Source organism: Festucalex cinctus, chromosome 6 (genome assembly GCF_051991245.1).
Source record: "Festucalex cinctus isolate MCC-2025b chromosome 6, RoL_Fcin_1.0, whole genome shotgun sequence".
In the NCBI taxonomy this organism is placed as follows: Eukaryota; Metazoa; Chordata; class Actinopteri; order Syngnathiformes; family Syngnathidae; genus Festucalex; species Festucalex cinctus.
This window is the reverse complement of record NC_135416.1, coordinates 7,605,904-7,631,297: the sequence shown is the minus strand read 5'-3', so window position 1 is coordinate 7,631,297 and position 25,394 is coordinate 7,605,904. Positions and strand designations below refer to the sequence as shown.

The window sequence follows — 25,394 nt, the reverse complement described above, 5'->3', positions numbered from 1 at the left end:
TCTACTAACACAATATTAACCAAAATACTGTATTTAGACTAGTGGGGCTGCATACAATATATTATTGTCAATATTTTTTTTTTGGTTGACTACCCCATTTAAATTTCTTGCTTCCCTTTTTTTGTTCATTGTCTTTGGCTTTAAGAACCAATCAGAATTCAGAATATGAATTTTATACACTTGATGTCAGCTAGTTTGTCTCACAAACAGATCATTTTTGTCTCTTCACTCTGTGAAAATCACACTAAACAGAAGCTTTAATCATGTTCATGCAATCCAAGTTATCAGGCAAAAATGCGTAATATTTGCACACGCTTTATCTTTTTAAATGATTGACTTTTATGATGACCAAGTCACAGAGATGAGATATATTCTATATGTTAATAAATGAGTAAATGTTGCAATCCATGTTTTTCGTCCTGCAACCCTTTTATCAAGCTTTTATTAGAAATGAATAAAGAATTGTATTTTATTATTGCTGTTTTAATATGTCTCACCCCCACTGTAAACATCAGAGAAGCTTATTATAATTAATACAAATGAATACTAAAAAAATTATGTAATCAACTTAAAATGAAGAGTTCTTACCTTTGTTCCATGTTTGAAACAATTCCTCCATTTTCTTTTGTGCTTGTCTTCATTACGGTCACAGATGACCTATCTCAGGTGAGTTTGGGTGAGAGGCCTGGTACACAATGGACTGGTCGCCAGCCAATTACACGTAAACAAACAAGCTTTCACAGACGCATTCACAACTCCCGACAATTCCGAGTCTTCAATGAACCTCACATGCATGTTTTTTGGGAACAAGAGAGGAAGCAGGATGACATGCAAACTCTACACAGGAAGTCCAGAATCCAGAGATTGCAATGCTAAACCAGTAAGGCGTGCTATTCCGAAGTGCAAGTCCACCGTGCTGCCCAAAAACCAGACTAACAAATTCAACTTTGCCCTTTAATAACATTTAATAATGTTTCTAGTTTGTTACTCTGTACACAGAGGTGAAATGTTTCTCATTATTATGTTTACAAAAAAAGGCTAATCAAAAACATTGTAGGAAAGGAACACACAAATCCTCAATCACGAGGCGAACACATAAAAAGTTAATCAAATTCAGAAAATTACAATATCAAATGTTAAAATTCTTTGAAGATGCTAAATACACAAACACATATCTATCTATCTATCTATCTATCTATAAGGGGTGGGAATCTTTGAACGTCTCACAATTCGATTCGATTCCGATTTTTGGGTCTGCAATTCGATTCAGAATCGATTTTCAATTCAGAATGATTTTTGAATCAAAATGATTTGACTGACAATGATTTCTGCTTCAATTTATAGATGTGCAAAGATCTACTCCATTGTGACTTGCTAATGCTAATTAGCTCACTTACTCTCTGCACTTTTATCACAAAAGAATGGCTATTCATACAAAACGCTTCAAGAATGTATACAGAGAAACATGTTAACATAACTCACCGGCATATACTTTTCCTACGCTGAACCCCCCCCCCCCCCCCAAAAAAAAAAACCTTTAATGGAATAACTTGATCATGACTTTTTTCTTCTACTCTCTAATGTGGCGAGAACTTTGCAGCGTATCACAATGCGCGGGACCACACTGCCCCTAAGTGGCCAAATCGTGTACAACATGAACAGCGCTCCCTATAAAGGCACACACAAACGAGGGCAAGACAGAAAAAAATCATTTAAATTAAATTGATTTTGGAATATTTAAAATCTATCTATCTATCTATCTATCTATCTATCCTTAAATATTTTAAGGCACCTTAAAATCCAACTGATTTCTCTCCCCTTGATAGGAATACTGTAAGAAAAAAAAACAAAAAAACTCCCCCTCTCTGACAAGGGTGGGGGCGAGCAGCAGAGTTTGTGGTTCCGATAGTGGCTGGCGATCAGCGCGATCGGGGCGAGGCAGGATGTGCGCACGCGCTAAAGCTCAGGCGAAGTATGCGTAGAGAAAAATGTTAACGCTGACCAGCAGGAGGGCGTTCGCGCAGCAGAACCTCGACCAGAAGGCGCTCTCGCGGACGCTCGGCACTCTGGGAGTCTCCTGCAAGTGCCGGAATGCCGCCACGCACAATTGGAGGCCGTGACCGCAAGTCATCTGATGCGCTGGCTCAGAGTCTGCACACACACACACACAAAACAGGAAGTTGCTCAATTACTGTGTCATAATTTTTGTGTGGGAATGACTGGGATGGATGGATGCTTTCCTCCCAAAGTACACTGTAACCTTTAAAGTTGTACAATTAGGAGTATTTATGGGAAGGGTAATTGTTTTGGCAAAGAAGGAACGTGATGATAACAACAGAACAGGAAATGGAACTTATCGCAATGAAAATATTGTCCTGGACTTCGAAATTTGGTGCCCACCTTGAGAACTACGGTGGCTGACAGAGGACATTTTCTGGAGAGGGATTTCTCTGGGAGACTCCTCGGTCAGGGTCCACCAAGTCAGGTTCCTCAACTGTAGATTAAAGTGGGAAAATAATTAACAATAATGTGTCCAAATCCTCTGGATTTCTTCCAGTGTCAACAAATGCATGCATTGTCAATAGCAGGCATGTGTATAAGTTAAACATGCATACAAACAATACATTTTTTTTGTGTCTATAAATTCAACGCACAATCAGTCAGGATTTCATTATACACAAGGACTTTTTTTCCAAACTGTATGTGACCTTTTTCTAGACAGAATCAGCATCTTCTCTTGTATGAAGACGCAACTGACTTGAAATTTGAATCAAATATCAACATTTTCAGAGAAAAATAGGACACTTATTACTTAAGGAGGTAAGGTTAACATCTTTGAGTATGCACTAAAAGTCCAGTAAATTAAACCAAGAGGATTTGTTTTGCTGTGTTTGATACAATTATTCAATGCAAGCATCAAGACAGTACTAATGTTATTTATGTACTGAAATTTGAGATGATTTGAGAGGACTAATCCTTATTGTCACCATTGTTGTCATGACTGGGTCTTGCCAGGGTTAAGTTTGGGTCATGCAAGGGTTATGTTTGGGTCATGACCATGAGGTCAAGTGTCTGTTTTGAACTAATGTAACCGGCATCTAGTTTCAACTGGTCTTAACCTATGTGATGTCAAGAGCTATGTGATGTCAAGAGTCTTTAATCTCTTTTTCCTGTTACCCACATGTCTAATCACAACCAATCAGATCGATTGACTGTCTATATAAGCTGTCTGAGAAATGTGTGTGTTTGCCGGATTATTACCTCGGTTCCTCTGTGCATCTCCACAGCCCAAGGGGGCTTGGCGTCTCGTGATTCTCGATACATTCTCGTTGTTTCTCATCTAGTCAAGTTTGTTCTATATCTCTCAATGTTATGCGAATAAAGAGTTAAAATCTTATTTGTGTCTGCGTTTTTGGGATCCAACCTCAGAACGTAACAATTGTAAAATAATGGTCTAAGTCATACCACCCCCACCCCTGTTTTTGCAGAAAAAAAGACTAAAGAAAATCCTGATTATGTTCATTAATAATTTCATTTCAGGGGTAGAATTGAATGAATGGACTGTTTAACAAATGATGTAACCGGATCCTGAGAGGTTTAAGGCAGCAAAAAAACAAACAAAAGACATTTGTCAAAATATGTTCAACCCAAGAAAAGCTCTCTATAGTTACAGTAAGGACTAATTGTTTCTTTATCCATGCTCACAGTTGGAAAGTGTGCGATAAACGAGGCGTATTTCTGAAACGATGTACCAAAAAAATAATAATAATAATAATGCTGAATTGGTTGCTCACCACTTTTTAAAAAACTTGCCAGAGGGTGAAAAAAGTCACCAAATACCTAACTCACTTCTTTACACGCTCTAGCTCCGCCTCTTGTGGTCAATGTAACAAAAGCCATACTCAGCATTATGACACGGAACCGACCACCACAAACGTGTGATTGAAACCAGAATGTAACAACTGGATGTTAGGTGCTCCGTATGTTTTTTTTCCCCCTCCATAAGTTTATTTTGATGGAGGAATGCCAGACATGTTATTCAGACATGTGAAAAATGCATTATACCTCATTTCCTTTTAAGTTAGCTCATGCCTATGTGGCTGGTCCACTGAAATTATATATCACTAAAGTATATCTGGGTTACGTTACTATGGCAACGACAAAGACAGTATAAAGCCAGTTTAACTTTCTCCATGATTGTAACGATGTTATTTTAGGGTCCAATTTCTACGCCCGTGTTGCTTTAGGGCATAGACTGAGTGTAAAAAGAGGAGCTTACCAGTTGAATTGCATTCCAGCTCCCAAGTCTGGTCAACAGCTTTTTTGGCAAGTGACTGAAAGAATGTATTTGAATTGGGAGTCTGCTTCATGAATAAAAATGCATGTTGAACACTCGCTTGTTGTTGCTCCGGCAAACAAACTAGACACTGAGGACTTTTGCTGAATCACATTAGAAATAGTATGGAGCAGTTTTAAAATGACCATTTTCAGGATCACTTATTAAAACCTCTTACAAAGTTTAAAAGGAAGCAGCGTCAGCTTTAAAGACGAGTCATTCGGTGATTCAAGTTCACATGCTGGAGTCAAGTCAGCAGATCAGCATTCATGAGGCGACAAAAGATGAAGAGTCGGGCGTGCAACAAAAGTTCTACTGTACTGTGAGGCCGTTTGCATGCATCAGTGTTGATCTTTGGATTTAGATATGAACAGATCGAGAACACAAAGTCCAACCAGACAACATGAGCTGGCAGTCGATCATATCAAACGTGTTCTCAGCGCGTGTTGTGTTGTGTGTACCTGCTCGCGGGTCGGCGGAGGTGTAAAAAGCGACACCGCAACGACCACGATGGCGGTGAGGCCGCACAGCAAGATGGCGAAGTGGAGGTAGTGGACGCGGCGCAGGACCGCGGGCGCCGAGTCCAGCACGCCGCACCTGGCTGGTGGGAAGGCGAACTCCAGCACCATCCTGCACACGCCCACCACCAAACCCACCATAAGGCCCCAGAATGCACCCTGACAACACAAACACACAGACAGGTTCAGGTTCCATTGCTTTGGTCATTGTAATCATAAAACTGTAATTGTAATATATTGGCACCAGATTTTGACCCAAATGGGCCAAAATCTGGAGACGGTGAGATTAGCCCAGGGGTCTGAAAAATGTGGCTCTTTTGTCGCTCTGCATCCTTAAAAAAAAAAAAGCACATTTTTATTTTAAATTGTTTAGATAACATTATTTGAATTCATTAATGGTTCAGATTTTTTTTTAAATTAAATATAAAAAAATGTCAGAGTCCAAAGTTGTCAGAAAGAGAGACAAAAGGTAGATGAAAGTTTTTTTTAAATACCTAAAAATGTCCAAAATGATCCAAAAAAAGCAAAAAATTATCATATAATATACACAAAATTGCAACAAAAAAAGTCAGAAAATTTATTTTAAAAAAGGCAGGACAAACGACGCTCAAAAAGTAACCATAAAATGTCCCCCCCAAAATTTTTTGCTTTTCTTAGTTGAAAATTACCATAAAATGTCTTTGGAATTGCCCAAAAAAAAATCATATAAAAAAAGGCAGAAAAGAAAAACATTTAAAAACTAAGCATAATTCCAAAAACAAAAGAAGAAATCCTCAAAATTGCCATAAAATGTGCACAAAATCGCCAAAAGTCAGAAAATTGATAGTAAAAAAGGCAGAAAAAAATGTCAAGAAATAGCCATAAAATGTCCAAAAAGGGAAGAAGACAGGCAAAAAAAATTGACATATGTCCATACTGTTTTGTTTATCACAATGTTAAAATGTTTTGCAGCTCCAGATGGATTTTTTTGTTATTTATTTGGCCTAAATTGGATCATCTATTTTTTTTTTTTTTTAATAAATATGTATATGTTTTTGTTTTTTTACTCATTAGTGTCTAGTCTAGATAAATTCAGTGTTTGAAGTGCAATCCACGTTTACATATCATGAAACATGAAAAGTTGAAGCGATAAAACCAGACATTTGCTTGTATCATTGCTGTAATCTGATTCATGATGTAATCTAATTTATGGCATAATCTGATTTATGACTTACTGATTTATGTTTATACTGCACTTATTTGGTAGACTTCTGTGAAGCTGTGTATAGTGAACACTTGAAAGACTGCTACACAAATTGTTTAGCAAGTGAACAACTCCAATTGAAGCAGATAAATAAACTGTCTTCCATATTAGCTCATTTGTCTTTTAGTGTAAGACTAACCGATAATACCAAAACATTTGCATTATGCATAATAAAGATAACATTGTCTATTGTGACACAGATGATTAATATGTTGCTTGTGTTTGTTAAAAAATATATATATGGGAAGAGCAAATTGCTCAACTTGAGGGGTTCAATAGCAACATTTTAAGTGAGTTACGCACCGTGAGGTTTACAGTACAAAAATTGTAGTGTGCGAGGAGTAGTCGCCACGTACCGCACTCTTACTTTCTCACCCTGCAAGTCGCAACACCTGTCCCCATTGTTCCACTTCTCACCTACTTTTTCACACGTTCGGTGACACCAATCGCGTCTGTCTTAAGCCTGCAAAGAATGCCACCTGTGTGGTTTGCGACAGTTGCGCTGCCAAGAAAACAAGCGTTAATAACTGGAATGTTTGTCTTTCAATTGTTTTTTTTTTGGTTCACTTTTTAAACTGAACGTGGAATGTTGTACGGTGAGGTTAAATAGGTAAATCACAACACATACTGCACGTGAAATGGCCACTCAGAAAAAACATTGATAGAACCTCAACCTAATGAGATCTGATACAAAAGCTGAAAATGTTCAAATTAAGCCAAGTAAATCAAAGTTAGGTTAAACGATACAGAGGCGGTGCCTCTTTATTATTGGTTGTGAACTACGTCAGTAGAGGTTTAAATTTTTTCAAATTATATTTCACAACTTAATTAATGTACCATTTAATGCATTTACAGTTTTCCCTCGTTTTCCGCTGGGGTTAGGTTCCAAAAAATACCCGCAATAAATGAAATCCGCGAAGCAGTTGACTTTATGTTTTAAATTTATTATAACTCTTTTAAGGCTCTAAGACCCCTCAGCACACAGTTTATACACTTTTCTCATCGATGCATTTACATTTTTTCACATTTCTCTCGTTTAAACATTCTCATGGCTACTGAAAAAAAAATAATGCATGCAAAATTACACCCAAAAAAAAACGCGAAACAGCAAGGCTGCATCATAGCGAGGGATCACTGTATTTGAAATTTGAATATACAATTTGACATTTTATTACATACATGTATACCTTTACATTTGTCCAGTACTTTGTTTCACCCACTTTTTTTTTTTAAAGTGCTCTAAGAATAAAGTAGAGTTGCGCGTGTCACGGTCCAACTTAAAGTTTTTGCCAACATAAATAAATAAATAAATAAATAAATAAATAAATAAATAAATAAATAAATAAATCGTATTATTATAAATTCTGCGATTGGCTGGCAACCAGTCCGGGGTGTCCCCCGCCTACTGCCCAGAGCCAGCTGAGATAGGCGCCAGCACCCCCCGCGACCCTTGTGAGGAATAAGCGGTCAAGAAAATGGATGGATGGATATTATTATAAATTCTGTTTAGTCCAAATCCAAAAGGAACTTACATAATTAAATTGTTTCTATTTTTTTTTTAAATTTGTCTTAATATTTTTAAATACTTAAACATTTTCTTGTTTTGTATCAAAAAATAAATAATCGTTTGAATACCCATACATGCAACATTATACAAACAATTGCTTTACTGTTAGCATTGCAGCATGTGACACTGCTTGTTTGCTCACGTCTGACCTTTTACCGCCAATAGCTGAGGCCAAAAAAAACGTGTCTGTTTCGTGTAACAGAGATATGGGCTCGGCTTGAAATTGAACATGATACTGTATGAATAGAGCTACATGTAGTATAGAAGTAGATGCATTGGCATTTCGTTACTTTTTTAATTTGGTTGGTTCTTAGGTAGTCTTATTTGTATGTGCGCTTTATGATTGAGAGGAACAAACGAACATGGCGAGTCAAGGCAAAAAAAAAAAAAGGAAATCAGTCTGTCAGCAAAAAAAAAAAAAAAAAGCCCGACACACCCTCACGTTGCTTTACAAAAACATTGACTGACTCTTGAGCCCAAGTTGGGCCGGTCTTGACTAGCATTTACAGTATTCTTGTCCATGTCTACTACAGCGCTTTTATCATTTCACTACCACCCTATAATTATATATTTTTTCAATCTCACTGCAATAAAATTTCTCTTTACTTGCACTCTTACTCTTATCAGACGTGAACACGCACTTTCATTTGTTTGCATGGGAGAGTGCGTTAAATTAGCCGTTGACAATTCCGACACCAGGAATGAAAACAATATGCTTGAGGTTACAGACGCACACATGCACACACAAATGATTGTGGAATGTTGGCGCTCGGCTGTATCCCATATGAGGCTAATAAAAGTGCAGGAAGGGACCACTCCAGAATGCTGCGCAAAGAAGTCCGGTTTAGATAGGGATTATGTTTGAAATGAACTTTGATATGATCGCCATATAAGAGCACATTATGCAATTGTGCGTGTTCCTCGGCGGTTATCCACCAGCAGTTGATAGTCAGAGCAAGTTTGCAGTTTTTCTTTATTTTGTGTCTTTAAACTTAAAGTTTTAAAATCAGTGACCACAATATGCAAACGTGCCTAATTTGGATAGTCACCTTTTACAAAGTAGATGCCTAACCCATCAGTCTGCCTTATGATTCACCTATTATTTGCTGTGAACTTGTGCAAAAATGTCAGAAAACTATCAACATTATCCATATTGGTGCATAGATTTAAACGGTTTGTTCCTTGGCTGATGATCAGATCTTGCATAAAGTTTCATGAATTATTAATTAATTAAATGCCTCAATTATTCTGTATCACCCCACAGACTTATACATATATATATATATATATATATATATATATATATATATATATATATATATATATATATATATACATAGGCTTTTGTGCGTGTGTGCGTGTGAGTTTGTGCTCATTAATTCACCTGAAACCTAATAAAAATCCCGTACCCTTAACCTTAACTGGATACTTCAGTCAAGTATTTCAGAAGGTTGGGAGACCAGAGGAAGGATCAAAGCAAAGAAAGACGAAACAAAGCGAAATCCAGCGCCAACCAGACACCACCCGCCACCCACAGGGCCAAAAAAACAGAATCCTTCACCAATCCCAGAAACCCCCAAATTCCAACAGATTAAGGGAGATCCCAAGAGACCAGAGGAAAAACCAAAGAAAGGAAGGATAGATGAAGCAGACACCAGCCTCCACTGATTCAGCAACCAGACAGAGGCATCTGTTAGTGTCACCTGCTCGTTGGTTCTCTTCCAGAAGACAGCCAGGGTGAAGACAGCCGTGACGGGCGGCGCCAGGTAGCTGGTTACCGACTGAATGTAAACATACAGCTGTCCGCTGTTGGCCGACTGCAAGATGGGGATCCACACCACGCTCACCACCACCAAGATCACCGTCACGATCCTGAGCCAAACACACAGTGGAGAAATTTCTCGGATCACAATAATAAGTTAATTTTTTTCTTACCCATTTTAGTTTCCTACCTGCCGACCAATAGCAATTCTCTCTCTGAGGCTCTCGGCCGGTGCTTCTTCCAGATGTCCATGGTGAACAGTGTGGAGCTGCTGTTAAAGATGGAGGTCAGCGATGACATCAGAGCGGCCATCATCACCGAGATCATGAGCCCACGCAGGCCTGCCTCGAACACAAACAAAGAAATTAACCAATGCACAGGTCATGCTTCTCACGCATTTGGAGGTGTTCTCACCACTTGGCATGAGCTCAATGACGAGTTTGGGGAAGGCGATGTTGGAGCATCCCACCTCGGCCCCGCACACTCGCACGCACTCTTCGGGGTCCACGCATCCCACTGTGTCTGAAACATGAGGAGGTCGACCGCCCAAAGGTCGTTTACATGCGAAGAGATGGTCGCGGTAACTAAATATTCTTCTCATTCACAATTCATGTCCCTTTGATCTCATTTCTCCCTCTTGAGGGGGGCACTCAAATTGTCAGTAAATATACGTCAAGATTAAAGTAGCTCATGTAAACTGAAACCGCCTTTACAGCATATTCAATCTGAAAGTGTTATATGTAGGAACATACAAAGACAAGTTGTGACATTTGGGAACATGCGCTATTTTTACTTCCTGTTTTCATTACTTGTGGGTTAGTCCGTTTCCGTGAAACTCTGCGGTCGGGTGGGGCACGGCTCCAGGAAGCCTCAAAGTCAAAAACAGGTTGACTTTGGTTTATTTGGCTGACATTGAACGACACATTTTCATGCTTTTCTCTGAGAATATTAAACGGTTCACAAATTCAAAAATTTCGGCATTTGAATGAAGTGAGTATTTATGATGGTAAGCAAGTTTAGGCTTGACAAGACGGTGGTATAGTGGTTAACAAGTCTACCTCACAGTTCTGAGGTTCAGCGTTCGAATTATAAAAAATAATTATTCCCTCATTGCTTGTGTGGGTTTTCTCTCACATCCCTTGTTAACCAAAGACTATAAATGATCCTAAGATTTGAATGTGAGTCTGACTTGATTTTTTTTTCTCAATGTGCTCTGTAATTGGATGGCAACAAGTCCAAGGTGCCCCTAATAATAATAATAAATAAATGAAACAAAAACTAACCATAATGACAAATCCAAAACTACAATAATTCTGGCAAAGATCACCCTAATGAAAATAAGCACACTGGAAAATTGTTGATTGTGCTCTAGTCAGAGCCAGGCATTGGAAATTATTGAATGTTCGAAGCAAGTATGCTAACTCTGGCATTTGATACACTCCACAAGTATTTTATTCTGGCCTTTAATCAGTTGCCTTTGGACTGATAAAATACTGTGAGGATTACAGTATGTTACATCATTTAATCAACAGTCAGATAAGCTTAGCTTTACCCAAATAGGTCATTGCCTCAAACCCACCACTTGTAGCAAACACTTTTTCCTTGGAAACGTTAGCTTTTTTTTTTTCCTTTTTCTAAATAATCGCTTTCATTCTCGATTACAGCTACATTTTATACAAGGCCCAATGATGAGAGACAACAAGTTTATCCCCCACTTCCCAGAAAGAGGGTGGAGTTTGTCCTCCATGAACGACCGGACACTCCGCCTCTCGGTCCCCCGGTATCCAAGCTTCCGTTGCCGGATTCCAGGTTCTCACGCACCGGCACCTCACGCTTTCTCTTGGAGGACGTCGAATAAATCTTTTTTTTTTTTGTACTTTGGCTCAAACTGGATTAAACTTCGTGAATTTTGTTTTCTTTGTAGATAAGTGCCACGTAGACACTCAAAATTCCGCGACTTCTTTTTTTTTTTTTTTTTTTTGTGTGTGTGCTTTTCATGGAGCTCAACCGTCACCCTCGGCTGGGCCCCCGGAGCAAACAAAAAGTGTCTCGTCAGACTGAGTCACTCCATTTGTTTCAACACTTGTATACGACGGGAGATTAATGATTTTTTTTTTTTTTACCGTGTTCCGCTCTAACTTGAGTCACGGGTTGACAACAAATTCACTCATCCGATCCGCCAGACTGCTGCCCGCCTCCCCCATGTTCGACGGACCCAGGAAAACCGTGCTGCCGGTCTCGTATCTGCCCCCCTTCGACAGGTGTAAGGCGTGGCTGTAGGCGGGGGAAGTTTTGTTCTTACAACACCTTGAGTTTGTTTGAGAGAAAGTCTACATTCGTATTTGTTTATCGCCTTGTAACTTGGACTTTTGCTTTCCCTCAAATGAGAAGTTCCACGGCGGAGGAATACAGTTTTTACCGGTGTGTTTCACGACGGAACCGGAATGAAAGCAGGGTAGTTTAGACTGCCGAGTATAGACAGTGTTTTTCAAAAACTATTTATTTACAAGTGGATTCGTGGAAGCCATGGCTTTGTCTCAAATCCAATGTCTGGACGACCACCACGTCAACTGGCGCGTGTGCGAGAGCAAGCCGGAGTTCTTCTACAGTGAAAACCAGCGGCTGGCTCTCGAGAAGCTCATCACCCAGGGTCGTGGTGCGCTCACGGACTACCTACACGAGAACAAAGTCCGGGAGTTTTTGTCCGAACCCGAACTGGAGCGGATCTCCCACACGGCGGAGCTTTACCGGCCTGGGTACGAGCACCACCAGAAACCGGAGACGACCGGGGGACACGCGGGGAACACGACACCGGGGTCCGGGGAGGATGGAGCTTTGGACGGCGAGGTGTCGCTACAGTACTGGCCGGACCGGTCCGAGGCCTCGGTGGCGGAGCTGGACCTCGGTTGGCCTGAAGCTATCTCGTACCGTGGGGTGACACGCGTGACAGTCTACACGCAGCCCCCCGCTTATGGTCAGTCGCATATCAAGGAGGTCGTGCGCAAGAGCATCGCTTCAGCCCAAAAGGTAAACGTGACTACAACTCACTTCACCCGTGTTGGGAAGTAACGAATTACTTGAGTAAATTAGTTTCAAAGTGTGGATTATGATTTGATTCCACGTGGTAGGCTCGATTCGAGAGGGGATGCAATGAGTTTCCGTTTCTTGTCGCTTTATGAAACTATGGCATTTTCTTTCAAGGGATTTTATGAACATATATATTTGGAGTTGTGCATCTCTCCAATAAAAAATAATCACCACGAGAGTCTTTACTTACAGTATTGCCATCAACATGTATTGTAATACCACTACTGACCTGTGAAAGGCAGCACTGTGCCACAGGGATAGTAGAAGAAGAAATGTAAGCAAAAAAAAACTAACTATGCTACTTCCTAATTAGCTATCGTTATGTTTCATGTCACAAAATCATGTCACAAAATTTGTTTGTGTCCAACACATAAGGTTTTGTCATTGTCAAACCTGAACAGTGTTAACATTTACGATTGTTAACCGTTTTTTCCAAGCATAGGTTTTTTGTTTGTTTTGTTTTTTAATAATAATAATGATCATAACGCCCCACACCACAGGACCATCTTTCATAGACATTTTTTATTCTTTCATTGACATTAGAGAATCTGATGATTCTGATCGATGCTGAGTTTCATCACAAGGGATGAAAAAGGGTCAAATTATGTCCCGATTGATGTAATTAATTTTGGGATTAATTATCTAAATTTCAAAATTGAGTTTGGCCTGAGGAAATGCTTGCACTTTGGTTGAAAGAAATCACCAAGACTATTTTCTCAAAGCAATTGCACAAGCAATTCTTATTTTGAATCACTTTTCAGATCCCGACTCAGGTTTAAAATGTGTATCTGATTTCTCACTGGGTTGTCAAACCTCTGTCTGATGGGAGTAAAGATGATTTACACATGAGATTTGACATCTTCAGCAGTTTTCTCCATTCTCAGTGCTGAGCGCTGCAGCTGAGTTCTGACCTAAATAACTGGGTCATCGTGCCTTGTCATCTGACTTTGGAGTTGTCGAGGATTGATACGCTGGACGGTGTTCTCGTACACGTGTTGCTTTCGCACATGCCAAAGCATTCACAAAACAAGACTGACGAGAACATGCCCGTGCTTATTGAAAAACAAACACAGAAAAACAGACATGACATCATGATTCATGAAATCACATGATTGAGGCCTTGAAATGAAATGCCACCTTAATAGGTCAGCGTTTGAGGCGGAATAACACAGGAAACTTGTTTTTCTAATTAAGGGGAATTTTGAACCACTGGAATAGTGACTTGAGAGCCAAATACAAAATAGAAGCTCAACTTCCCCAAAGTGGTGTATATTTATCCATGCATGCACACTCTTACCAACTTATTTGTGTATATCTCAAACTTTTCATCTTTGTTTGGCCGTTTGTTGATGAATATATGGTGTCGAATACTAAAAACACATAATTTATGTTCCGTTTGTGCCTGTGCAGGTGATAGCCGTGGTGATGGACGCCTTCACTGACGTGGACATTTTTCGAGACCTGCTGGACGCCGCCTATAGACGGAAAATTCCCGTATACATAATCATCGACATGGCAGCAGTGCCTTCTTTTCTTTCCATGTGTGGCCGAGCTGATATGCATCGTGGACACCTAAAGGTACACGCACACGCTGATAGACAGACAGATGATGTTTTGATAAACAGAGATTTGAACTGGTGGACCAGATGGCTCCTACTGATAAGTGTATTTTCCAGTAGGACTGGGCGATGTTTTGATAAATTACATTTTGTTTGTCTTGGAAAAAAAAAAAAGATTTTTATCAAACAGCTTCCGTAATGCACTGCTTACACTATCAACATAAATGTGAACAGAGTGGAATGAGTTTAAAAAAAGCACAAACAGTGTTGCAAAATTAGCAGTGTGAAAGCTATATTTAGGGAATGTTAACTGTAAGTTAATGCTTGGGGTAGGGCTAATCGATTATGGAAAAAATAATAATCACGATTATTTTGGCAATAATTGAAATCATAATTATTCAAATGATTTTTTTTTTTGGGTACAAAACATGAACATTTTTAAGCATTTAAAAAATATTAAGACCAGTTAAAAAAAATAGAATTTTATTCTGAAGCCGTATCGCCCACCTGTTTCCATTTGAGGGAGAAAGCATGAGACGCCAAAGCGAAACATGTCCTCACTTGAAGGCCGCAATAAGGTCAACAAGCAGCAGCTCGTTGCTCGCTATAGGCTACATTTCTTCGTGATTCATCGCCTCTCCGAGTGAAACTGGTCGGGGCAGTAACAGAAAACACTTAAATGTTGCTTTTGCAAATATTGTATGGCAGACTGGAGACATTACCACCTGAAACCCACACTTCAAACATTACTTTACTTCTCATACATAAACTATAATCACTCCCCTCTTTCAACCTCTCCGTCTTATCTCTCACATATATAACCTTTTATGCCGTTATTCTCCCCGTGTGATTTCGCCCGCAACTTTTACCCATGAGGTGACGTAGCGGCTCGCACCGCACCCTTTTATCACAGGGCAGAAGACAAACACAGCAGGGTGTGTCACACATGCACACAGATAACCTGTAGCATCTGTAAACACAACACAGGTGCCAGTGAAGTGTCCGCCTAGCTTAAGCAACATAAAAAAAATGTTTTGTGTATTCACGCTCTTTGCTAACCAAAAATGTTTTTGTATACTCAGTAGATCATCTCTCACGTGAACATTTTTTTTTGTGTGTGTTTAGAATCTCCGCGTGCGCTGCTGTGGAGGCGTGGAGTTCTTCACACGCTCGGCCCAGAAGGTTCGTGGGTCCCTGAGTCAGAGGTTTCTCCTTGTAGATGGAGACAGAGCAATCTCCGGTTCATACAGGTGAGCTCCATAAAGCAGTAAATGGAAAAAAGGTATTGGGCCGCATCTCTTCATCAGTTAAATTAAACAATTAGATCCTGCTTGAAACATAATTATTTTTTCCAGTCTGTCACTGCTGTGACGTGTTGCATGCACTGTTCATTTTGGACTTGTTTCCTGTCTGTTGTGCTATAAAAATGCCGGATGACGCCGTTGGGAATTGCCGTCATTTAGATGGCACTCCTCACCATCTCAGTAAGAAGGAAACAAAAGAGACTTTTATTGCGGAAATGACTGGCGAACACAGCCAACCGGTGCACTCGACAGAGGTGTGAAACCGGTCTATTACTGTGGTATGATTTTCACCCAAATTTATGTGGACATATGAAGTCATACGCTAGTCTGAAAATATTTAAACGAAACGCATAATATTTTGGATTATATTGAGTCGGAAGTATTATCATGCATGTACATATGAACAACTTGGAGAAAGTATTTTCCTCAGCAGTGATATTTTCTTGGCCATATCTAAAAACATAAATTAAATATGTAATTTGGAACATGTTGTCTTCTGTCGCTACAGACATACAAAAGTCGTACAAAATGTACAAAAGACGTACAAAAGTCATATTTACAAAAACACTTCTAGCCTATAAAAAAATAGCGATGGGTAAAAAAATAAATAAATCAAATAATCAATATCAAATCGATTCATAAAACCAAGACTCAGTTATTTTAATATCTCTTTTTCCCATAAATTTGTAAGAAAAATGAATTTTAAAGGCCTTTTTTTAATCCTACTGTTTTCTTAAAATGTACTGTTCACATGAATTAAAATGTATTTTCATACATTTATGAAAGACGTGACTTACTGTACTTTAAGACAATTCAGAATCTTTTTCATTTATATTTACAATTATTGAATTAGAATTATGAACATATTTTCATCTCATCTTTGCTGATGTCAATGTTTGTGTAAGATTTAAGTGATTATAACACATTTTAAGTTCATTAATAAATTAAATCTTTTAACCACTTATTGCCTCCGCAAAAATTCATTTGGAATTTAATGTTTGTGGAGTTTTTATCATGTCCTTGATATTTAAGGAGAATTGATGTTCCATAATTAATCAACATCCAATTGAATTGAATTGAAGTGAATGGAATTGAATTGGGAAAAATTTTAATCGAACTGAACTCTTGTGACTCGATTGAGGAAATTAGAATCAATATGAAGCCCTAATTTAAAAAAAGAAAAAAAAAGAAAAAGAAAAAAAAAGTGCAGCGCATGATGACATCACCACAGTGAAAACTAGTTAATTGCCCACCAACATCAAAAATGTCTTCTGTTGGGAGAATGGCAGGACAGTCTTTTAAATTGTAGTTTTTGATAATCCAAATTTAAGTTATCGAAGGTACACTAGCGTTTAATGATGTCTGTTTTTTGTTAATTGCAGCTTCACGTGGTCCTCGTCCCGCTTGGACCGTAACCTCATCACAGTGATCACGGGACAAGCCATGGAGACTTTTGACTTCCAGTTCCGGGAACTGTTCCTCTTGTCCCGCAGCGTGTCTCTCAGCAAAGTTCCCATGGTGGACGAACCCGTTCCCGACCCGCTCCCTCAGGCCGCCCCCGTTGTGGTGCCGGCCACCATTGCTAAGAAACTCATCAACCCCAAGTACGCGCTGGTCGCAGCTGGAACGCACACGAGCCCCACTTCTTCCGACCAGAATTCCAGCAATAAGAACTCGCATCTCCCCGCCGGGTTAAAAATCCCCAAGGGGCGTCTCAAGGATGTTGCCGAGGAGCCGCAGATACATCCGGCGTTGGTCAACATGGAGAAAGCCTACCTGATCCCATACCTCCCCACCTGGCCCGAACCGGACCCACCGAGCGACGTGATAGGTTTCATCAACATCAGGGACGAGAAACGAGCCAATCAGGTTCACTTGCAGAGGTCCGAGCGCTTTGCGGTCAGTCAGGCCATTCGCTTCAGCTCCTCGCTGACCCCGCCGAGTCCGACGAAGGAGCCCGGTCAGGACACCAAAGGCCAACCCGCGACTGGTGATACCTCGGCTCTGAAGAGTACCACCAACAAGGAGAAGCAGGAACATGCAACTCCAAATAAAGACAGCGATGATGCAGCAGATTCCAGAGGGTCCCCGCCGCCGCCCCAGCAGCAGCCCAATGCACTTCTCACACAGGAGACACAACAAACTCCGTCTGCAGAGCCTCAGCCGGCAGACAACTCGGGAAAAACTCCAGAGACGCCAGCAGCAGCCCCTCCCGTCCCTAAACGGCGGACGCTGCACCTAGTAATCGACCCAACCCCCTCGGACCAGACCGCCGAAGCGCAGGTCACTCTGGTTAAAATCGCGGAGAGCTCCTCCCACGACGATGCCCCGCCCGCCCTCGCCCGCGTCACCTCCAAGGAGGAGGGCGCCGACTCGGGCAGCAACGACAACGGCAGCCAGGACAGCACCAAGGTCATGTGCGACCGGGCGGCCGCCGACGACCCGTCCAGTGCCTCCACGGCGTCCGAGGAGGAGTACTTCGACTGCTCCCCGCAGAAGCCCGCCGAGCCGTTGGCCGACAGGGGGAGCGTGGGGTCCGGCCGCGGCCACCGGCTCGTGGACGGCGTCAACATGATGGCCCGCCTCTCTCAGAGCATGCTGGACCTGCGGGAGCCGCACAGCCAGACGGAGGACGGCGCCGCCCTCATCCGCCAGTCGCAGCAGCTGCGCAGGCAGGACCACGGCGAACCGCACAAGCGCTTGGGACAGGTGAGACTGTGTCCGTTATTAAAGATATTTTTTCACAATTTGAAGCTTTTGTCAAATTACCCCAATGATTAAGAATTGTAGCCCTCTTCTTATTAAACTGAAGTCAACCTATTTTTAGGTGCAGGTCCTGTTTTACACAAGTAAACAACTATTGACCCCACCCCATTCACTATTGGATCTATGGCTAGTCCAGCTTTTGTTACCCTGACGACAGCGGCTTCTATTTAAGGGAGCAGAGGTCGAGTGGGAAAAGAGCATGTTTACATGGCTGCCAACTGTTTTTCCTTCAGAATAAAACCATCTTTGCCATCTTTTGAACACTCAAAACAGCGCCCGTAAAAGGATCAAAACACTGCTTAACATATCCATTCGTCCTAACCTGGGTAGAGAGCGCGGCTGATCATGCCAGGGAGGATGATGAAGATGAAGGGCAGAAACTTCAAATAGGCAGCCAGGATGGACGCTCCCTTCACGTGACTCATGTTTTTTGCGGCAAGAGATCGTTGGACAATCACCTGCAAAGGGCGAGAAATATTAACATATCTTCCATTCAGATTTATTCTGAAGAAATACTGAGCATAGCTGTGAAAATATTGTGGTACCAAGTAACAGTCCAGGAGGTACTCCTTGTAAGATACGCATTGGATGATAACTTCTGCTAACTCGGCTTTCCTGACTTTACGCAGATGTTCCCGTTATCGAGATCTCCCGGTCGCGATAGGAGGCTGAGAGGCACCAAAGTGGTCATCGCCAAACCGGGTAGCTTCCACCGCCCGCAGCGAGCCTCCGGCCCCGTGATCGGAGGACATCGCTACTGGCATGGACAAATGCTTCAGCCGGCCGCCGGCCTCACGCGGGCCGAGACGCGATCCAGCCGCTCGCCGCGCCGCCACAGCCCGGGCTACAGGAAGGGAGCGAACACTTCCACGCCATTGCAGACAGTCAACCCGACTGGGGGACTCGCACCTCAGTCCAAGCTGAACAGTTTAAGACATTTGAAGGTACGAGGTGGAACCACGCAGAAGAAAGTGTCTCAAAACAACAACAGGGCCTCCAGGTAGAAGTGATGGCCAGTCCAGGTGCTCTGATGTTGACATGCTTTTCAAATGGGTGGCGTTTACTGTAAGAACGGAATCCTGTCTAAACGTTCAGGCTCAAATGACATGGAAATGAGTATCTACTTACATATCAGGAACGAGGAATTGAATGTAAATAAGTTACATTACCCTCGAGGTGAACTGTCAATCATGTGCGCGCACGTTTTACTGGATTAACAAAACAGTTTTGCAAAAAATACCTTCTTTTACTTGAGCCCCTTGACAATGACTCGTTCAGATTTTTGCACTGTAAATCTTTTTACTTACAAAACTCAACGATGCGACATTTGTGTCGTGAGCCACGTCAACGGACTGTGTTCCGAATGACCCCTGTGCTGAAATCACTGTGATTGGTCATTGACAAATGGGGGGGGGCGGGTTTGTTGTTGACAACCTTTGCCTTGTTGAATTGTGCAGATGTGGCTTGGGGTTTATTAACATGATGTGGGACCAAAAGTGGATGCTGCAAATAAAACATAAGATTTACGTTGAAATACTTGATTTTTGCCTTTTAGACATGAACTATAATGTCATTTTACGTATAGTGTGGACTTCCACCATGGCTTAAAAAAATGCTTACTTTGCTAACTAATGATACTATTTTTTTCATCACATGTCAATCTGCTAGTTCTGATGGGTCAGTACAGGACTTGGCATCAATGCAAACAAACTGTAACGTCAAAAAGGACATGTACCAAAATTTAATGGCTTCTTCGTTCTCCTCGCTGTGTTGGGATCTGTAGTTTTTGCATGAATATTTGACTGCCAAACAGTCGCTAACATATCAGTCTGATTTGTTGACTTGAGCAATTCAGATGATTGCGTGTTAGAAATTGTTTGCCAACTGCAGACAATCTTTTTTTACCACAGTTCCATCTGCTGGTTCTGGTGGGTCACAGTCCTCACTTGACCCTACTGCAAGTAGACTGTAACATTAGAAAAAAAGGGGATAAAATCCACTCCTTAGCCATGTTTATACTAAAGTTTAAGGGCTGACTAGGCACCCACTAAAAAGTTTTGCGTAGTTTTTGCATAATCCTGATCAACAAATTAGACTTTATTTGCATAAGCATTCAGTTTGTGCACAAAAGTAAATCAAGGTCAAACAATCTCTAATATGTCCACCTGATTCATTTGATTGGGTGGTGAAGGTAATTTTGGATTATGTGGATTTTTCATTTTTTATCACTGCCGTTGAATCTGTTAGGTCACCAATTGACCGTAATGCATTAAGGAAAAAAAATAATAAATTAAATCCTTGAGCATGGAATTTTATCAAAATGACGTACCTGATCGGTGCACCAGTACCAGGTGGCCAGGATGGTGAGCCCGAGCGTCATGCCAGGCCAAGGCAGGTCTCCGGTAACAGCGTCTCGGAACAGATGCATGGCGTCCTGTCGTGGCAGGTGGCAGGTACTGTTGGGTATGATCTTGCTCGGCACCGCCATGCTGTACACTTTCTCCAGGTTACTGTAACCGCCGATCTTGTTGAAAGCTGTGAACGACGACTATGTTTTTAGCGACTGTATTACTGGCTGGAAATGAATGCACGTACCCGTGATGGTGAGGATGATTGCCCCAACAATCATCACAAATGTTTGTAGAGTGTCTGTATAGATGACAGCTGCAAGGCCACCTGTGAGGAAGTCAGTGTGAATTTTTGTTGCTGCCATATTGGTAAGGGCAACATTGCTGAGCACACTGAGCTAAACATAGAAACTGGATGTTATCTTCAATATAACAACTTATTTGGTGTTTTAATACTAGCTCAATACTTACGTTGTTAGGTAGGAGTTAGTTGATGTATTTTCTTGCAAGGAATTTTTTTGGGTGGTCAGAGATAGCACCGCTGTCGACTGTTAGAATTGGAATGAGAGTAGCTAGCTGTTGTACTATGCTACGTGCTAATGACAAGCTAGCTTACTAGATGCCCATGAACATTGTAACTCCTATTAGGGAAGAACTAGAGGGATGAGAAAAGAGAGGCTTTAGATTTTATATTTGTTAAATAAATATATATAAATATTTATTCATAGCCAAAATATTGACAAAAGTCAAGCTGGTCGGTAGTTTAGCAATTAGCACTATAGACCCTTTGATCTTAGAATCGTCTCTTATACAGAGAATTTTGTCAAAATGAATATTGACAAAAAAAAAAAATTACCTTTTACTTTTTTAGTTATTAAATATATAGATTTCAGACTGCACTTTTACTTAAAAGGGAAGTCAACCGCAAAATTTCCTTTACAATAATATGTTGTATTTTTATACATCTCAGGAGGCAGCCATTTTGTTACTTGCTGTTGACAGTAGCTAAATGACATCACAGTTGCTCAGGACTCGGGTAATGACAATCACAGAGCTCACCCGTTTTCTGAGTTTGGTCATGTGAATTTCGCAAGCTGAGACGTGATTGGTCGTTAACCAGAGCCTTTAACAACTATGATGTCATTTTCAGTTGACAGCAAGTGGCAAAATGGCCGCCCCACTGATATGATAAGTGGATTTTGCTGTTTAATTCATATTCCGCAAACAAATTAACCAGAAAGTTATGTTTAGACTAGTGGGAATGCAGACAACTTACTAACTTCGCATTAGATCTCATTATATTGAACAGGTGCACATAATTAACTGTCACAGCAGACTTTAATTATACTCCAGTAATTTATAATCATCTGTCAAAAGAATCCATCTTCACTTTAGTGTGTTTACATGCCAGTCTTGCCAACTTGGCCCAACTTGGCTACTACTACTCGCAACTTGGCCCCGGTTAGAGCAAAGTAAAGAGCGTCATCAGTCGGTGCAACTTCTGTGTGTGTCTGTGAATCGAATGTTTGCCCTGTTTGCATACCGGCGATAGTGTAGAGCGCCGTGACCACCAACATGAGGACGGTTGACAGGTAAAGGTTCCATCCCAGACACACCTGGACGAACAGGGCTCCCGAGTAGAGGTCAGTCTGACGCAGTGAATGATGAACAAGTGTCAGCTTTGGAGCAACTGGGTCATCGGGTGTCTTTTTTTGTGTGCGCCATACTGATATCTTTGTGAAGACGGACAGAAGCAGTGAGAGGACAGCCAGGTAGGTTCGAATCCTCTCGCCTCCGAAGCGCCGGCCCAGATACTCGGGCATTGTCACGATCTGAACGAACACATTTGATTTTTTTTGTCACCTCTGTGTGACATGCTGATCAACACGAGTGCGTCATTTGCACTTCCCTCTGTTCTGAAATTAATTATGAGAGGAATAAGATGTCATTTGTGATGCTCAAAGACAGCTGAATTGTGTGATGACACCCTGCTGGGGAATTTTCAAGGCGGGGAATGCTTGTAAGGACAATGCCTCTTTTGGCACCTCAATGTACCTGCTGAACCAGCCATGACAAGCAGAGCCTGCGGTGCACGTGTGTGTGTGTGCGTGTGCGTGTTTGTGTGTGCAGGCGAACCCCTGAGGAGATGTAGACAGGAACAAACACCCAGGCCAGAGCCAGCAACACATAAGTGGCCTGAAAGAAAGTCACAACTTACGGTAAATGTAACATTTTTCCATATATCCATACAAATGTTCAACCCACATGTGTGGGTGTTATTTTTACAAATTATTGACCAATCAAAAGTCTTAAAAATAGCTTTCTGCCTTTGGTGATGCAATGGTTGAACAAACATGCCATTCTGGACGAAATAGATACATATGACTCCAATGCATCATTTTTCCAGTCACAAGATCTGTACTGCAAATCCAAATTCGGAGCTGCATTTTGTGAATATCAACAGCAAGATCCTGCTTCAGTGAATGCATTGGTGAGCGTGTCCACTCACATTCCATTCAAAACCTGCGACAGCGATGCCCCCGGCAGCTCCCGTCCCGGCTAGACCGATGAACAGACCCGAGCCCTCTGAACTGGCAAACAGGGAAGCACCAATCTGGGAAAGTCAACATTTTAGCCTCAGTAAATAAGTGGAGTTCATTTCAAAACACTTTTAGAATGAAATAAAATAACAATTAGACATACTGTACAGTAATTTAAAATGTATTGGACCACCTGTCATTAAAATGAGAAGAGACCATACACTTTCCGTTTGAGTGCACTTTACCATTAGATTCATAAAAATCGCAAAGCTGTGCAATATAATTTTAACACTGGTAAATTTTAGTTTATTAGGGGTCCTTTTTTAAATTAAAAAAGAAGATAATATAATTGTTGCTTGTTTCAATCAATACTTTACCAGTATATTACAATTTTAACTTCAGAAAAGACTACAGTTTTTTTTTTTTTTTACATTAAACATAAGTGTTAATGCCTTTTTTTTTTGCATGTTATTGGGGGAAAAAATGTCAACAAATAACATTCTATTTCATTACAATACATTTTGGAATTTAAAAAAGTGTTATCATTATTGATAAATAATGCTCTACAAGTATAATATAATTTCAACCCCAGAAAAGTATTTTTAATGATAATTTTTTAAATATTTTTTTTTTATCAGAATATTGTTTTACAGCACAATATAATATAATGTTAACTCAAAAGATTATTACTTCATTTTAAAATAATGTTTTGAAAAATTAACATTATTGTACTTGTAAAATTTGTTAGTACGGTTTAGTATAATTGTTACTACAATATATATATATATATATATATATATATATATATATATATATATATATATATATATATATATATATATATAATTTTAAAATTGTTTTAAAATACAGACTATTTCTTTTGTATTAATTATAATATAGGCTTACTGTAGCTTTTGCTCCAATATAGTTAATTATAATTTTTTGTTATTATTTTTTTTGACAGTTAGGACTCCCATAGTTCTATTGTTGTGCATCCACCATCAATTTTGACTTCAATAACCAAATATGGTATCCTCTCTCCCTGTACAAGGCTACATAGAAATTACGTCACATGAAGGCAACAGCAAAAAGTAGAAAAGTGTCTCCAAAACATTTGCTGTGGTGACACATCATGAAATCAGAGCGATGAATTTAAAAACATAAGATTACAGCAATATAAGTGTAAGATATGCTATTCAGAACTTACTGGCCACCAGGCCATGTCTCTCCCCGCCAGGAAATATCCGCTCAGCGTGTTCCGGCTCACCCTGCATGATGACTGGCACAAACACACATACATACATAGGACAGGGTATAAGACTCAATATTCACCTAAATGCATCTCTGCAACTTACCCAGATGCCTACGGCCAGGTTGAGAAGAAAGTAGGTTACTATGACGATGATGTCAGAGAAGCTGAAGGATTGAGACAGCGCGTAAAAGTTGGTGGTGGAATTGGACATCCTTGCACACTTGTATATCGCGTCGTAGTCTCTATATCAACATTCAGTTATTGAAAAGGACACCTGTATCCCCATTAAAATCTCACAGCCTTTTTTTTGGAAGAAGGCATCGCAGTCAGTTACACACATTCACCCCTTTGCTGAGCCGTCTACATGAAAGTAAGGCAGAAAGTGGAGGTGAGTGAGCACGTGTGTCTGAAGAGAGCCGCCCCCGACGTGAAAGGATTAAACATCACCTTTAATGTGGCACACACACGGTGACTGACTACACTTGACACTTAACGGGACATGTTTGTGTGTTTAGACACTAATGATGATACACTTGTCACACAGCCAATGATTGACTATCAGTGTGTGTGTAGACTCCGGTCCACACGGGCATCTGTTGTACTCCACAGCTCACCTACACATACACTCCATTATCCCCTAGCAGGGCCGTTTGCGTTTTTTACCATAGTCTTAAACATAAACCTTAAATGATGATGTACAGAGGAACCACCAAAATGGAAGTCAATCTGTTGTTGACTTTCAAAATGGTTTCACATCAGTAATTTATTTGCTGTGTGCATGTATATCGAACAATTGTATGCTTTTTCCTTTCAAAAAACCCTGGACAGCCTGTTTTTCTGAACCGAGGAGCAGATGGTGGTGACGGGGGCGCTCTGACACCTCAAGCATCATCATCATCATCATTAATCTGTTTTACACACACATGTATGCGCGTCTAGGCACATGGAGCACAAAGGGCACAAAGTGATGAGAGACCGTTTGTGAATAGTAGTTGAGGATATTCATGAAAAAAATGTATCATTACATTACGGAGTAATAATTTAGCACATGAAGATTATTTAGAAAAGGGGACTCCAAATCCGGTTCTGGAGAGCCTTCAGGATGTTTTCCC

General features: G+C 40.7%; 2 protein-coding genes across 2 annotated transcripts; one reads left to right on the top strand and one right to left on the bottom strand.

Annotated features, from left to right (window-relative positions):
• Positions 1-1,554: 1,554 nt before the first annotated feature.
• On the bottom strand, positions 1,555-24,309 carry slc5a10 (solute carrier family 5 member 10). Its single transcript, XM_077524438.1, has 14 exons — positions 24,238-24,309; positions 23,000-23,104; positions 22,627-22,686; positions 22,218-22,322; positions 22,034-22,139; positions 20,738-20,818; positions 20,472-20,677; positions 18,465-18,600; positions 9,841-9,948; positions 9,617-9,767; positions 9,368-9,536; positions 4,798-5,013; positions 2,401-2,494; positions 1,555-2,151 (listed from the first exon to the last, which is right to left on the bottom strand). Exons 1-14 carry the CDS (start codon positions 24,250-24,252, stop codon positions 1,964-1,966), a joined length of 1,740 nt encoding a protein of 579 aa, XP_077380564.1. The 5' UTR covers positions 24,253-24,309; the 3' UTR covers positions 1,555-1,963.
• On the top strand, positions 11,036-19,676 carry fam83gb (family with sequence similarity 83 member Gb). The gene is made up of 5 exons (XM_077524431.1): positions 11,036-12,453; positions 13,924-14,091; positions 15,198-15,322; positions 16,759-18,085; positions 18,772-19,676. The coding sequence occupies exons 1-5, from the start codon at positions 11,953-11,955 to the stop codon at positions 19,144-19,146; spliced, it is 2,496 nt and encodes an 831-aa protein (XP_077380557.1). The 5' UTR covers positions 11,036-11,952; the 3' UTR covers positions 19,147-19,676.
• Positions 24,310-25,394: the final 1,085 nt, after the last annotated feature.